The sequence below is a fragment of the Cinclus cinclus genome, chromosome 6 (genome assembly GCF_963662255.1).
Source record: "Cinclus cinclus chromosome 6, bCinCin1.1, whole genome shotgun sequence".
Classification (NCBI taxonomy): domain Eukaryota; kingdom Metazoa; phylum Chordata; class Aves; order Passeriformes; family Cinclidae; genus Cinclus; species Cinclus cinclus.
This window is the reverse complement of record NC_085051.1, coordinates 31,491,828-31,509,020: the sequence shown is the minus strand read 5'-3', so window position 1 is coordinate 31,509,020 and position 17,193 is coordinate 31,491,828. Positions and strand designations below refer to the sequence as shown.

At 33.2% G+C, this 17,193-nt stretch overlaps 1 protein-coding gene across 1 annotated transcript in view; it reads left to right on the top strand.

Annotated features, from left to right (window-relative positions):
• The window catches only part of RYR3 (ryanodine receptor 3), a 147,551-nt gene that overhangs the window by 18,079 nt on the left and 112,279 nt on the right, over positions 1 to 17,193 (top strand). Inside the window, exons 12-19 of the mRNA XM_062495378.1 lie at positions 4,336 to 4,509; positions 8,273 to 8,394; positions 9,622 to 9,790; positions 10,777 to 10,915; positions 12,541 to 12,636; positions 13,316 to 13,434; positions 15,864 to 15,997; positions 16,636 to 16,877. Of these exons, the coding sequence (XP_062351362.1) occupies positions 4,336 to 4,509; positions 8,273 to 8,394; positions 9,622 to 9,790; positions 10,777 to 10,915; positions 12,541 to 12,636; positions 13,316 to 13,434; positions 15,864 to 15,997; positions 16,636 to 16,877 (1,195 nt within the window). The remainder of the gene's footprint in view (positions 1 to 4,335; positions 4,510 to 8,272; positions 8,395 to 9,621; positions 9,791 to 10,776; positions 10,916 to 12,540; positions 12,637 to 13,315; positions 13,435 to 15,863; positions 15,998 to 16,635; positions 16,878 to 17,193) is intronic.

Here is a 17,193-nt window from a genome sequence, read left to right as displayed (position 1 = left end):
CATCCTGTCCCATTTGTGCTGCCCTATACAGAAAATAATGTTTTTACCTCATGATAGGTTATGAATTTGGTACCAAGAATTGTTATTTATTGTCTGGGCATGTAAGAGCTGCACTGTCCCATGGATGGAGACATTAGCGTTTCTAAAGTTGAGGGGAATAAGCAATGATAATTTTTCCTGAAGAAAGAAAGGTGATGTTTGGGAAGGGAAGAACCCCCAAAGACCAACCTGGACTGTAAGAAGAAAAGGACTCTTAAAGCCAAGTACTGCTTGCACACAGATTGGGGGGGGGGGGAAAGGACCATAGATGCAATAGATAGATTAGATATATGCAAGTGTTTTTATCTTAATTTCTGCATATAGGTACTTGTAAACATTTTTTTTTGGTTGATTTTCTCAATGAAGAAACCTTTTCATTTGCATGTACCTTTAACATGGCATAAATTCAAGGAAATTTCAAGAGATATCTGTCTAGTATCTTCACATTTGTGTACAGATTCTTTAAAATATGGTGCAGGATACCTGCCTGTTTACAGCGCTCCTATCCCTTAGACTAATAGAATAATTCTGATTGAGAAGGACCCTGGGGAGCCATCTAGTCCAGCCCTTTGCTCCAGGTGGGCTCAACACCACTTTGGACTAGGTTGCTTAGAATAAGCACTGCTGCTTATCCAAATGGAAATGAAACATTTCTTCATTGTGGTATTCTTTGCAGTTTGGAAGTTAGTAAGAGGGTTTTATAGAAAAAAAAATCTTTTCCAGAAAGCTATGTGGATATGCAAATCCTCAAGGCTACCCTAGAGCATGAAACACATTACTTAAATAAAGACTTATTTTCTAGCTGTTGTTACAGAGCTCCTCTTGTTGAAAAAGCACCTTCATCCTCAATATTGTTACATTCCACTTCAGCAAATGTGTATTCCTTTTTTGTCAAAACCTGTGATTGCCTTCATAGTGTATTTACTTTCACTGTTTTTTGCCTTTTGATGGATAACACTGGAAATTGAAACGCTAATTTTAAATTATAAAATTCAATTTACAGTTTTCTTTAATATGTTTTTACATAAACAAGAACAGAAGGGAACTTTTAAAAAAGTTAAGGCATGTGCTAAAGAACATTCTGGTGCTGATTTCAGTGAAAACAATATGTGTAATAAATGCTTGTTTTGCTTCCTAATTGCTGCAAGCTAATCTTACAAGCATCAGGAATTGATGGACCACCTTCCCCTCCAAATTGCATCTTTTATTGGTTTTAATACAGAGCTTATTTGGACCAATTTTTAAAATGTCAACCTTCATATTTTAAGGCAACAGATCTGTAATGCCTTGTGACAACAGAGACAGCAGTTTCTCTACACCAGATGAAATGCTGTTTTGAAATGGGATGTTCTCATTCCAGCACAGTACTTGGCTCAGTATATACTGCTAAGGAGAATCAGGTCTGCTTACAAATTTCCTTGAGACTAAACACAGTGGAAACAAGAGCATATTTTAAAATAATTGTTTATCTTAATTTGTGTAGCCTGGAATTACTATTTGAGATTTAATGTTTTATTTTTGTGCTGGTATGTACAAAAAAATGAAGAAGTTATTGGTATAGTCTTGGTAAGTAACATTCTGACACATTCAAAAGTCACAGATGACTCATGCAGAAGGATTTGATATCATTTTGATATTACTGCCAACATGTAGCTGTCTTAGGGACTCAACATGGCATTAGGATGTCGTAATAGTATGGTAGTAATCATAAAGTTCAATTTGGTTTTGTAATAAGATCGTAAGTATTGCAAAGGCCTTTACCTACGTTAGTCTCTAAAAGTTCAAATACTTATTTTTAAGTTAATATTTTATAATTATAATTTCCCAGTAAACACTGCATTTCAAATGCAGTGTTAAACTATTTTTTCTACTTATTTTTTATGGGAGGAGAAAATAGGAGGTGAAATGAAAGTAACTTTTTTTTTCTGTGTCTACTGGGATGTACAAATGTATAAAGCGAAGTGTACAGTGTACAACAATACCAGTGGCAAGCTCTTACATCTGTAGACCTTTTATCTTTTTCTTTTGTTGGAGTATCTATGGTGGCACTGTTAACGCAATAACAGTGTGCAATATCAAAAGATAAAATTTTAATTAGCACATGAAAGTTAGGTTTAGTAAGAGTTCAGCAGACAGGTTGTTTTGCCATTCTTAGGTCTGTCTAAACAAGTCCTTAAGCTGGCAAAAATATTTCCTCTACTGTTTCTTTACTATTGTAAAATCTTTGTAAATAAAGTTGAGTTTATTTGTTCTGTTCACATTGCCATTCCTCATATTCCTTTTATCATGTAGGAATCTATGATTCTTTCTCACTTTCTAATTCTTGCCCTTCCTCTAGTATATTAAACATATTTTGAAAATATTATCTTTGACAGCTTTGCCCTCAAATTCCTTTGTTCATTCCATCTTTTTTTGTTTGGTTTGGGTATTTTTTGTTGTTGTTGGTGTTATTTGTCCTTCACCAACTTCTAGGCCCACGATGTGAACTTTCGGTGATTTAATTCACGGCCTGGGGGAGTTAAACTCAGACTAGGCTGTGAAAAGAGGGTTGTAAAAGTTGAAGTTTTGGATATTTTACTGTTAAGATATGTACAAATGTTTAGATAAGATAAGGTTTTTTTTCCCCTTCTCCCCCAGTAATCTCTATCTGACTAGACTTTTCACCTGTTATAAAATACACCGTGTCTTTGCACACGGTGATCAAATTACTTGGTTGTAATCCTAGAGAAGCTGGACAGAGTGCAAAGAGCAAAGCACGATGAAGAGGAATTTGTGCTGTATTTCTCAAAGTGAAAACAGCCTTCAGGCCCCTGACATGATTCTAAAAATATATATCTGAAATGAGAAAAAAAGGGTTGTTTCACTATGTTTAGTGTTGTCAAAATGGATCCGTATCACTCAATTTTTTCAAAAAAGTAACTTAATTAGGACTGCTTCTTACCACACTATCATTTGTTTCTCTGAAATTTTCATTGACTGTTGATAGAGACACAGTATTTGAAGAAAAGGTTTTAATCTTCGAGTTACTATGTAAAGACAATTTATTGCTGACAGTTAGCGAATTTGTTCTATTTTATTCTATTTTTCATTTAATGCCCTTACTGCAAATGTGTTTTGAAATAATTCATCTTTTTCTGTATGTGACAGTGCAGTTCATGCAAATATGATGTGACATGTTTTCCCCATAGTCCTGACATTGAAATGGTATCTCCAAGGAACGTCTTGTAATTTCATTCAATTTCAGCTTGGCATTATAATGTTACCTGAAACTATTGTTGAAATGTGACGTTAAATTGCATATAAATAAAAGCAGGCTAGCATAGATATAATACAATTATTGTTTACTCCACAGATATTGAACATTATATATCCTGAAATGAAATAAAAAACCTTGTTACCCATAAAAACAAGCACAATCACATGTATCCATAACTTGCTATTACAAAGTTTGCAGCAAAATTCTGTCCTTATTCCTGAATTCATTTTTCAAAGGATACCTACTTTATTTCAAAGTGCTGAAGCCTTAAAATCCCCCAGTTGTAAATGAAGAATAATGGGATTAAGAAATAAATTTGGCTTTAAAAATGAATGTTCCAGCCAAGCACTGAGCAATGTCTTTAAAAGAGGTTTGAAAGAATCCAAATCTTAAAAAGTGGATAAATAAAAACTTTATTTATTTATTTAATTTATAAAAATAAATGTGAAAATTTGAGAAACACAAAAATAAAGCAAATATATAAGCCAAATTTACTTCTAAAATAATTAGGATTTTCTTTTTTGGTGGTTTTTCAATACAGAGGCATAATTCTAAGCAAAGTGTGTTCCTTCATATACAAATTATAAACAAAATAACATTCCACATAAAATTATTTTAGCTACACTGCAAAACAGGTTCATTTTTTTTTCACATCTAAGCTAAAATTCAAAACTTTTGGCTACACAGAGTTCTCCAGACTGTTAAATGGGAACTTTTCTTACATCAGTAACTCCATTATTGAATAGGTTAAGATAAACATCTGAAGATTTTTTTTTTTGTATGAATTCACTGTAATGGATTTGACTTGATTTTTCTTGCTTCAGTGAGAATGATGTTTCAGATTTGAAATTATTTTTAATCACAGTCTGAAAGATTCATTGGATAGAAGCTGAAGTTTTATGAATTGAAATTGAGCTGCATCTTAACAGCTTAAGTGGCATAAATATTGTTTAGTATTGTAATATGTATCCATGCAGAATTCAATGTTTTATCTTATTTCAATACAGAAATTAAATATCAACTTTATTTTATCTTCTTAGGAGCTGAAAGAAAAGCAGGAATCTAGTCTCAAGCGTGATATTGATGGAATGGGTGTCCCAGAAATAAAGTATGGAGATTCAATCTGTTTTGTCCAACATGTGGCCACTGCCTTATGGTTGACTTACAAGGCACAGGATGCTAAATCGGCACGTTTAGGTCCTTTGAAAAGAAAGGTAATATTCAGAATATTTAATTACTTGTGAAGTCCATTTGTAGGTTTAATTGTTTTGTGCTCTTATATTGACAATCAGTATTTCACTCTAAAAATTAAAACAGTGATGGATATTAATGTAACAATCTAATTGAAGAAAAAAAATTGTCATTGAGAAATGTATTTAACTATGCTTTTTAATCAGAAGAAATTATTAATTTGTCCTCAATTTTTATTTTTACAACCGTAAAGGACAGAAATCCTGATTTAGATAATTATTTAAAAATCTAGATTCAACTGTTATAACAGGTGCAAACTAATAAGTCATCTAACATTCATTGATGTTTCAGATTTTTAAAATTAAATATATTATGTGAAATGGCAATTAAATTTGTCACTTAAGAAATGGCCTTAGAAAATAATCAAGTTTCATAACGAATATTAGAGAATAATTTTCCTCCCAAAATGTTAGATGCAATTGTGATGTGACATCAAGAGGGTCTTTCTATCAGTCTTTTGATTTTAGGGTATGATTATATTCTTAATTAGTGGCATATAAGCTGTTATATCTTCAAATTTTGTGTGCATATTTCATCCAGTGTTAAGGGGTTTAGTACTGGCGTCACATAACTTTGCCAATACCAAAGAATTCCTTTATTCTCTATTTGTAGATTTTTACAACTTGAACCCATCACTAGAACATTAAAAATAAAAAATACAAAGTCCATTACTGATAAGAAGCTGTAATTCTTCTTTAGTTACTTGTAGACATGTCCATTCAGAAGGGTCTATCCATACACAAGCACTGCAGTACAGAACAATGAGGTTCTCATCAGACTCCCTAGGCACAATCACATTTATTCATACACAGCACACATGGTCATCATCAGTGGGCTGATCACAGAAATTCTTTAAATGCCAGCCATTCACTATTTTCTTGGTAAAAAAATTAAACCACGCAACGATGGCCTCCTCCTTTCCCATGCCACAGCTGGCTATGTCCTGGACCTCAGAGGGTCCAGTTTTACTTCTTGAAAAGGCAATATGTGGATTCTTCCTCTGTATTCAATGAAGAATTTTACAACAGCTTCCTGAGGCATTTAGTATTTTGTTTCTCCAGTTTTCTCCTCAGCAGCAAGGGACTAAAAGAACCTCCATAATTGCCTGTCACTTTTATTCTCCTTTGAAACTGTTTCCTTCATGTTCAAAGACTTCAAATCTTTTGTTGCATTCTCACCTGGAGAATTCTGTCTTGTTAAGTGCCTTCAAACAGAAGAAAATCCAAACCTTCTAGCTTCATGCAGTTGATATTCCTGGGAGGCAAGAAATAGTTTTTCATACCCTGCAATACTAGGTTATAATCTTGTAAGCAATTTGAGACATACATCCATTAAAATTTCATATAAAATTATTTTTTCTACCTTAGAACTGAAATCATTGCTTGGTGTTCATCCTCTGCCATCACTGTGTCAGGTGATTTTTGCTTTCACTCACTGTGTTCCTTCTGAAGCTGGCCTGCAGTAATTGCATCATGATCCATTAGCCCTAGGAAGATTGAGAAATGCCTTGTTTTTGCGAGAGGCAAAGGATGCTTTTCTGACATAACCTAGCTATTATCACTCTCAGTGTCTGTAAAGCTATAGAGAAGAGAAAACAACTATGAGATTTTTTTTCTGTTATAAGATACTAAAAATTCCAAGTAAAAATTTCTGTTTGGCTTTGGTGTAATTTCATGTCTCTAATTATTATATAATAAATATGGAAGAAAATCTGGCAAACTTATGAGGCTTTTGTTGCATGATTTCTGCCAGAATTTTTATTTGTTCTCTCTCTCTGAGATTGTGGTAGCCAGGGATTCAAGATTTGCCAGGTAATGATGATTACATCAGTATTCTTGTCAACGTCCCTTCACCATCCACTGAGTGATGGATGTCTATCTTTTCAGTTTGAGAGCTTGCTTTTGTGCAAACGATGAACTCCTGCAGAGCTCTGAAGTGCTAAAGCTCAGGGAACAGAAAAATATATGCTACATGATTTGGATTCCTCTGGAGTGTTGGTCAGTGTCTTGCTGTACTTCAATAAGCAAGACAGTGCCAAATGCCCCTTTTTATATGCAGATAAGTGTTTTATCTGAGGAATTGATGTAGCCAGTGCTGAATGCTTCTGCCTGTGATGTACTTACTGGAATTCTAAATAGCACTTTCCTGTCATTGTGATATTTCTGAGTGAATTAGTTGAGGTTTGGGTTGTTTGTTGCTTTTCTGGTTTTGTTTTGTTTTGGTCAGAGAAATAGGAAAGATTAGGTCCTTCTAAAAGACTTTTACCTCATTCTAACTGCATACTTAGGGAGAGGAGTACATATCTGCACTACAATAATGAAGATGCAATTATTTTGTGAGGCATGATGGCTTTAATACCCTGTATGTCAAATGTTTTCATTCCTGTAGCTCCAAAATCTGGTGCTATGTACAATGGCCTGAGGAAACATTATTTGTCAAATGTTTTCTTACTAGTTTTGTGATGGGGAGAATAGATCTTCACTTACTCTTCAGAGACCTCAAGACCTTCTCCATGGAAACAGTGATACTTAAGCTAGCAAAGTCACCCACAGGGAGATTCTATATAAAGAAGTATCTGAAAAAAGAGGAAATACAAACAAATTTTAAACTAGCCTCCTCCAAGAAAATATTATTAATGTAATGATTCAAAAGTGCCTTCTGATCTTCTCCATCCATATTTCCATAAATTCTGCTGTCCAGATAAACTCAGCAGGTGATATTTATCTCTTTTAAAAGCTCTTCCTCAGCATGTTTGAAGGAACAGAGCACATGTGTAGTGTAGATTCTGCCAGGCACAGAAAACATCACTTTCCAGTGCTTTGATACACCTATATGCTATACTATGTACAAAAGCTGTTGGTAAATAACTTTTCCAATTTGTGGCAGCAACCACCTGTATAATGTTACTTGTTTCTTTGTTAACTATTCATGCCCTCAGAACTACTCTGCTAACTGGGAAGGTGGGTTGCAAATTTTTATTCCCTCAAAGCTAAAAAGATAGATTTTTTTTTTTTAGTAGAGAATTCAGTAGGATGCCTCCTGGACAAAGGAGCAAGATAAGTCACAGTTACTTCTTACAAAATTGCTGTAGGACTCTAATGACTCAAAATGACCAAAACCTGCTATTGTGACACCTAAAGGTGACACTAGCTTTCTGTGACTTTGTGAGTTTTTTCTAAGTGAAAGATTAAAATTCCGTAAAAAGATCTGTTATTGCTTGAAGTTCAGATGATGTTCATATCTGGTTCAGATAAGGATACAGCATATTGCATAGAAACAGTTAAATGAATCAGAAGTTGCTCATAAACACTATTGCTCCTTTAGCAGCATTGTAATATTTGTTTGTCACTTCAGCTTGATTTTTCTTGTCAATAGTCTTAAATAACAAATCCTTTCATAAATGATGCTTAAGAAAGTGAAGTTCCTCTTTCCATGAGAGCTAGAATATAGAAAAATGACTTTTTGTTACAATTTGAAGATGCTTTTTAAGAGTGTCTTTATAATGAATTCTGGAAGAATAAAAATGCATTACACTGTCTTCTCTGAATATCTTATGTGAGACTGCAAAACTTGTAGTTATTTAATGGGTGTCTAGATAAAGTTATTAAAGAATCTGTATATATGAAAATGATGTTTTTCAGTGCAGTATTGAAATATGTTAAAAAAACATTTAAAAGCAAAAAGGGTTTATACATAACTATTGTGATAATTACTGACTCTCAATAGGTTATATTACACCAAGAAGGTCATATGGATGATGGTCTCACATTACAAAGATGTCAGCGTGAAGAATCCCAGGCTGCTCGAATCATTCGCAATACTACAAGCTTATTCAGCCACTTTATAAGGTAGTTGTTACCCTCTTTTTAAAATATTCTGAAATTATAAGAATTTCTCTAAGAGAATCCTTGTGTCCTGCTTCAATATTTGAATTTAGAAGCTGTTAGAAATATATTTTTATTGATTTAAATTTGCAATTTTGATTAATAATGCAATTAAATAGCTAGAACAGTTTATGTGAGATTATTTACATGGAACCTAATACCTTGAAGCCAGAAGCAAGCTGGATCATAATTCAGGTTGAAGAAAATGTAAGTGATCTTAGTCTAACTCTGTTAGTGAATTTTCAATGATACCTAGAATTTTGTGTAATTAAATCTGCAAGAATGTATTTTATACTGAAGAAACTTTTTTTTAGTGCTTGGCAGAATTTTATTTATGATGATGAAGTGTTCACCCTTGAATACGTGATTTAATATTTGATGAAAAAATGAAGAAAAAGGAGTTTGAGATTAATTACCTGCCCACCATATGAGCCTGTGTTTAAAATATTATTACTTCAGTATCTCAAGAACCTGCACCACTCCTTTGTATTTCTTGGGTTGAGGATGTAAGGCAGAGCCACCTTTGCCAGCAATCAGTGCCTGCTACATGATACTATTTATAATAGTCAAGCTATGGAAAACTGGGTTATCATACAAGATTAAGAAAATACTTGAACAGAAAAAGACATTTTTTATTAACAATAGAGATACCTTGAAATGCTTTATATTCTTAAATCCCACTCTTACTATATGGAATAAATACAGAAGATCAAATTCAATGCTAGGATTACCTGCTACTTTTGTGCTCTTTTTCCAGAAGACTGTGGGTGTATAGCTTCAATAACTGCTACTGTTATTGCACATCACACCTATAACTTAAATGGTATTTAAAGTGTCTAAACAAAATCAATTACTGTAGAAAATGGACTTTCATCTCTTTTACTTCTTTTTGCTGAATTACATTGTTTCTTCATCTGATTTTTTTCTTTTTTTTTTTTTTTTTCAACATTCTCTCTGTTTATATCAGCACAGAAAGGGGTATACGACTCCAGTTCAGGAAGCTCTGAGTGCTGGACACCCAAATAATAGATGTTTGAATGATGTTCAGTATGGCTCATCTGTTGCTTACATTCACATGTCATACACGTAACAAGACTTGATTTAGATACCAAAAAAGAATAGGCTGCTATATAATACTGCAAATTACAGGGAGGAAATGATTAATGCTGCCAGTCTTGTTGTTTTCCATAGTGGAAACAACAGAGCGCTATCACCCAGTGCCCTGCCTGTTGAGGAGATGGCTCAGACTCTGCAAGACCTGATCACTTACTTCCAGCTTCCCGAAGAAGACCTGCAACACGAAGATAAGCAAAACAAACTTCGCTCGCTCAAAAACAGACAAAATCTATTCAAAGAAGAGGTACGGAGAAAGGGATTTTTGTATTATCTTAAGTGTATTGTCTTGAACTGAGAAAAATCTAGATGTAAGCATATTATCATCTAGATATATGCATATGATCAATAATGTAATGTTCCTAGCTGACATATATAAGTATAAATATAAATATATAAATATATATAAAACTTGTCACAAGCCACATCCTCTGTAATAAAATTAGATTTTAATACCTCTGATCATCTTTAAATGGATCTTTCTATACAAGAATTTTCTTTTTCTCTCTGTGAAGTTATACAACCTGGATACTCCAAATGAATAATAAAACCTGTGTCCAACATATGGATGCCATTTCTGATGTCTCTTCTTCCCTGTGAATCTACCTGTAACTTTTTACCTCTTGGAAATCTAAGAATGCCTGTTTCAGGGAAGGATATGTATTACATAATTGTTGAAATGCTCCTTTCTGAAAATGGAATAACTACATTTTTATAGAAATACTAAACATATTTTATGATGCTTTTAGATGTTTGAATTGCTTGCAGGTTTTCAATACTATTTGAGAGTGCAAAGTGCAGTTATAAATATCTTGCAGTATTTAAAATTCTTTGGTTTACAGATATTTTATTGGATAGTAAAATTTCCACCTTTTTTAATCAACGAAAATTCCTTTAGATCTAAATTTGAAGTGTTTTTATCCCTTATGCAAGGAAGATTTTATGTAAAAAGGAATGTCTTGAAAGATTGTAAAAGCCTTTTTTTTCCCAGATTTTTATTCTTATTTTGCATAATTCCTAGTTGTGTAAGCAACAGTATGGAATCATTCTCTAAAATTAATTCTTTTTATATAGAAAAATACATATCTGAATCTTCTAAGTACAATTGTTTTCTTTTTTGGGATTTTCCTAATTGGAGATAATACAACCTTCCGATTTCTATAGGAAAAGGTGTCTAAAAAAACAATGGCCAATGCTTTTTCATGTACTTTCCTCTCTGTCATATGTGTTTAGGGAATGCTGGCACTAGTTCTAAATTGCATTGATCGCTTAAACGACTACAACAGCGCAGCTCATTTTGCAGGAATTGCAAGAGATGAACATGGTGGTACATCATGGAAAGAGATTTTGAATCTCCTCTACAAATTGTTAGGTAAGTTACTCAAAAAATTTACTAATGTAAAAAAAAAAAAAAAAAGAACAAACAAAAAAACCCCAGAATATGTACTTGCTGCTTCACCACTAAAGAATACTTTTTTTAAGTATTGTTCAGTTTATTACGTAAATTGCAGAATTTCTTCCATATAGTCACTGCTATTTATTACAGACAAAAATGTTTATTGAGCAACTATACATCAGAAAATTAGATCTCAGCTAGGAAAATGATCTGTGAAGTATGCCAAAACCTCTTTTTTAAAAATTTAAATGTACCTGTGATATGCAAACAAATGTGAAGTATTAATTAAAAAATAGAAAAACTAGAAAACAGTCTTTTAATATGAAACTGAAGAAAAGTCTTAAGGCATTAGTCAGGTCTGCTTAATTCATGTTTGTCACTTGAGGTTTAGATTTAAATATTAATAAAAATAATTACATAAAAAAGAAATATTTCCTTCAATATCAATGCCAGATTTTTCTAGCATTGCTATTCAAGAACACACTGCTTCTGTGTTGTAGAATGACCAAAGTTACAGAGCAGGAAAAGTATGTATATGTGTATTCTTAAAATTTCTTATTTGATACCTAGTTTGCATTATTCCTCATTTAGGAGAACCTTGTCTTCTGATGGAGATTAAATAAATTCTATTTTCATTACAAAGGGAGGTAGTTCTGATCCATAGGGAAATAAGGAAGTTGAGGGTCCACAAGAATATAAGAAACCAGGGGAACTTCTTTGAAGCATGAGGTTATTCACATAGAACAGACATGCAGGTGCTTCTCATGAAATGTCATTGCCTTAGAAACTAGAAAGTTACCACTGGCTTCATTTTACTACAGTCTTATGGTTCTAAAGTAAAATAGGATGAAAAGAAACTCTCTTTAGTACTATGTGGACTTTTGTCAGATTTTTATCTTGATTTTTATCTGCAGGTACATTTTGAACGCAGTGGTTCTGATGTAATATTTATTGTGCTTCATAATAAAAATAATTTAGAGTTGTATACAAAAAGTGTTTTTTTGTTACTTTCCCCCCCTATTATCTATGATTTCTAAAAGGAAGAAAACCAACAATATTGCTTGAAAGACTTGAATGTTGATGAACTTTCAAAGTGCAGTCTGCACTACTGAAAGACTAAAAGCTATGCATTCTACAACACTGTAATCAGAGGGTAAAACTAAACACCAGTATTCCTAATCTGCACTTGAACTCAAACTTCTGCATGTGATCTTCCCACACTTGGTAGGAAAAAATAGAAAAATAAATGTTTCAGGCCCATGATCATGACCTTGCTTGACATCAAGTAAGGGTGTTGGATAACTTGTACTTAAATTTAGCAACAAACTAAAACATAGACAAAACACATTTTTGCTGATATTTTTGTTTATCCAGTCAACCCCCTTCAACTGAAAAAAACTATGTACTCCTTAGAAATTATGTCAGTAGCTGATATTTATAGTAATGAAAATCTCAATTCTTTATTACAGTAACATATATGGACTTGTCTGTTCATTGTTTTATGGAGTTACTCTAAAATTAGTGTTAAAATACTTATGATAAACACTTGATTTAAAATGGAAATCTCCTGTTATAGAATTATACCTTGTGTTTTTTTCCAGCTGCTCTCATTCGTGGCAACAGAAACAACTGTGCTCAATTTTCCTGTAACCTTGATTGGCTAATCAGTAAATTGGACAGATTAGAGTCTTCCTCAGGTGAGACTCACTTTCACAATGTAAATTAACTATCAGTCAATGCCTGTTTTACATTATTGACAGAACAGTTTTCCTTGAAGCCAACACATATTAGAAAACAAATACACTCTTGGGGTTTGGGTTTTTTGTTTGTTTTGTTTTGTTTGTCTGTTGTTTTGTTGGTTGGTTGATTTGTTTGGTTTTTTTTTTTGTTTGTTTGTTTGTTTTCTTTCTTTTTTTTTTTTTTTACTACATCTGGCCAGTGTTGAACATTACTCTGATGAATTAAGGGATTGGGTCAAAGTACCAAGAGTGGTTTAACATGAAATAACACATATTTGTGGCATGCATATAAACTCCATATAGATGTAGCTTTTTTGTTTTACAGTGGAATATTCAACAAAATATTGATATACAGTACAGTGCTCCCTATTAAAACCTTTACCTATTCAATTGCAAAAAAGGAGCTGCAAATTTCTCAAGTTTTAGAGTTGTGGTTACATTCTAAAGAAAAGTGAAATTAACATTTTTATTATGTATTTATTCTTAATGTACCATGTTCATATCATTACTCCTTAGAAGTGGTTTCATTCTCCTTTTAGGCCAGAGAAAACAGGATCTTATAAGATACTCATTTACTGAGCTTTTAGGTTCTATTCAGTGGTGCAGATGATTTAATGACAGCATTGTTTTCATATAGGTATTTTGGAAGTGTTGCACTGCATCTTGATTGAAAGCCCAGAAGCTTTAAATCTAATATCCGAGGAACACATCAAATCCATTATTTCATTGTTGGACAAACATGGGCGCAATTACAAGGTATGGAAAAACTAAGGATGTAGTGGTAATCTTACAATAATTTGTGGGGGGGGAAAGATGAGAAATGTCTACATGGTTGTAGTACCTTTATGGGAATAAAATAACCATAAAGTAGATCTGCAAATTTTCTTTGTTAAGATTAAAAGAATGTATAATCTATAATTGCTTTTCAGCAATTTTCAAATACCAAAAATTTGTATGAGAAGTAAACATTTAAGACATATTGGTAACTAGTCAGAACATTAGATTTGATGAGAAAATGAAGTATTCTGGTGGCTGTAAGAAAGTGGGCAGAGTAGCTTGCTTTGTGAATCAGGGCTCTGGAGAAGTAGTGGACTACGTTTGCATCCACAGATATAGAGAACTATATCCTGCAAAGTCATTCCTAACTTGAATAATAATAATAATAGCAGAAAAGAAAAAAATAAATTGAGAAATCAGAAAAATAATCCAAATATCTGAAAACACAGGTGTTCTGAAGAAAGAAAAACCCCTGAGTTTCCAGAAGATATACTGGATGAAATTAATTTAGACATCAATATGCAATTTATTATGATAGAAGAAAGTGAACAGAGTTTCTGGCTGCGACCAGGATGACATCACAACACAGACGAAGATATAGGTTTTTGTGTGATTTTCTGATGTGAGTTTCCTTCCTCAATTAAAATTTTATTTGAAAGACTGATAACTTCGAGGAAGAACAGAGAGTTTTAGTGAGCTGAAATAACCTTCTCTTGTAAATCACTAATACAGAGAACCTAACCAACTACAGATACAGTAAAGGAGAAAAGAAATTTTAAGCATGGTTAAGGAGTATGTACTGATATAAGTAGGGATAAGAAAAAGGTTTAAATTACAGCAGGAAGTTTAGCTTACTATTTTTATCTCTTAGCAAGATTACTGTGTTACACCAGTCACCTAGGGAGAGCCTTTTGTCTGAAACATCTCAAGGTAGATCTTAGTGTGAGAACTTAGAGCAGAAACAGAAAATGTACCCAGAAGAATTATACTGAGTAATGGATTTGCTTATTTTCATTTGTAGTGTCTTTGACTATACCTCAGCAAGCAATGAAGAGTGTGAAGAAATTAATTTATCTGTTATTTCACAAACAGTATATCTTGTTCTCCTGCTAGATTAGAAATTCTGTTGAGATTCAGGAAATAAGAAAAATTATGAGAAAATAGTCCTGGAAATTATTGAGTTGAAGGACTTTTTAAATTAAAAGCCTTCTGTCAGAAATAGAGTCAGCAAATTCACTGATTAATTAAACAGCTTACATGTAGAGTCAGAGTTGCTGGTAATCATAAATATTACTAAGATGCTTTACAACTGAGTACTGCTGGTTCTTTAAATAATTACCTTCATCCTTCTGCTAGGTGGTTTCTGCCCTACAGCAGAGGTGGTAGAAAGGAAAACGCATGGGCTGGGACATAGAAAAGCGTTTAAGCAAAAATATTAGCTTAAACAGTGTAAGCTGTTAATGGTGGGTTTATGTGAAATTCCCTAGACAGGCAACAGGAGTAGCTAAAATGGATTTTATATTCTGCTGTTTCTGGAGCTGTACAATAGTCACAACATAATCAATGGTGTGAAGCTGTGTCTTTGGTTGCGGAGGTGGTGTGTAGCAATTTAGAGCCCTTGGGCTCATTGCTCAAAGACTGTTTGTCAGAGTTCAAGTACACATTGAACACTTCTCTGTTTTTTTGTGGAAGTGTGCAGCTTTACTACTCAGCATTAAGCAACATTATGTTGTTGTGTTCTCTCTTCCAAAACCTCCTGCTCCAGCACTCTGGAAGAATGATAACAATCTCTTTCAATTTTCAGACTCATGCAAAAACAACAAAAAAAAAAAGAGAAATCTGAAGTTTCAGAATAACATCTTTCTGAAATTCTGTTTTGCTTTATAGTGAACTGCTAAAGCATTTTTCATTTTGTGGGTAAATGGATTATTTCTTAAATTGAAAACATTCTTTCCAGAAGAGAATCATAAGCTGGCAGATCATTGCCATGGAGAATTATCCACTAATTTTGCAATGGAGGTTTTTTGGGCTGCAGAAAATTTATCAAGGAATTTCATTTTATATTCAGTTTTAAAATGAGATTTAATTAAAAAGTCCTAAAGAATTGACATGGAGCTGTTTTAACTTTGTTTTTTCTGATCAAAAAGAGAGTAAGGAATCTTAAAGGAAGGTTTTTGATGCATTCTCAAACCCTGTGCTCTGGTTTTATGTTCCACAAATGTTTGATATCCTCTATCAGTAGTACAGACTACACTTAGTCCAAAATATGTGAAAAGTATATAGAAAACAATAATGTATATTATATGCCTTCATTTAGGCCTATTCTGAATGTAAATTAAGCTGACAACTGAATAATAATGCATGCTCCTATCTGCCCTCATCTTCCTTCTTCTGATTTTTCTTTCAAGGTTCTCGATGTGCTTTGCTCTCTCTGTGTCTGTAATGGAGTTGCAGTCCGTGCCAATCAAAATTTGATCTGTGACAATTTACTGCCTAGAAGAGACTTACTTCTGCAAACACGTTTGATTAATGATGTGACAAGGTATAGTGACACGTTTTATTGTTATATTAGAAAAAATTTGAATTTCCATATTGTCAATAATTAATTACATAAAAGACTGTAACCTGAGAAATGTCCCAAAGCTTTCACTATTGAGAAACACACTTTTGGAAGTGATAATGTATTATGTATTACCTTCTGAAAAAAAAAAAAACAAAACATTTTTACTGACAATATGGTGTTTGTATGGAACCTGGGATCAAATAGAAATTGCTAATTCATAATCAGAGTTGTTCTAAAATGGATACATGAAAGCTGCTTGTTTCTGAGTCAAAACAGGGCACAGAGTATGTAAACATACTCTGAAGTACTTGTGTGTGTTTTAAGAGGGATTGCATTCCTGGCAACTTCACTCCTGGCTTTTGGATTTTAGGAAATGATCTTGTCATTTCTCTTTTGACTGTAAGGTTTTCAAAGCATGAAACCTCTACCTTAGAAGATGATTCTACCACAGATTTATTCATTTATATAAAATGGTTCACATTTTAAAATATTATAAATACAGTGTGGGTATCTACACTTGTATCATACTTGTAAAGTGAATTTCACAATTATACAGCAGTATAATTCATATATCACACTTTATGTTTACACTAACTGGCTTACATTTTCTTTCTTAGCATAAGACCAAACATATTTTTGGGTGTTGCTGAGGGCTCTGCACAATACAAGAAGTGGTACTTTGAGTTAATAATTGATCAGGTTGATCCATTCTTGACGGCAGAACCCACCCACTTACGAGTTGGATGGGCCTCTACTTCAGGTTATGCCCCCTATCCTGGAGGTGGAGAAGGATGGGGAGGCAATGGTGTTGGTGATGACCTCTACTCTTTTGGGTTTGATGGCCTTCATCTGTGGTCTGGTGAGTTCTTTGTGAGCTACCACTTATTCTTACATTGAACATCTACCTACCTTTACCTTCCATTTCTTTGTATATACAACATGCTGTTTTATAGTGGGCTGCATTCAGAACTCCAAGTTATCACGAAGTTATTTAGAAGTTCAAATCAGACTTCTTGACTGAGATATTAGCCAATATTGAATTATACCAATTAGGCTTTTTAGCAGGTTGCTTCTGTTTTCATGATTTTGATCACAGAATGGCATTTTCTGTAACTAGATCAATACTGACTTAATTCTGTCTGTCCAAAATCAATGGATCAATACATCCAGATAAA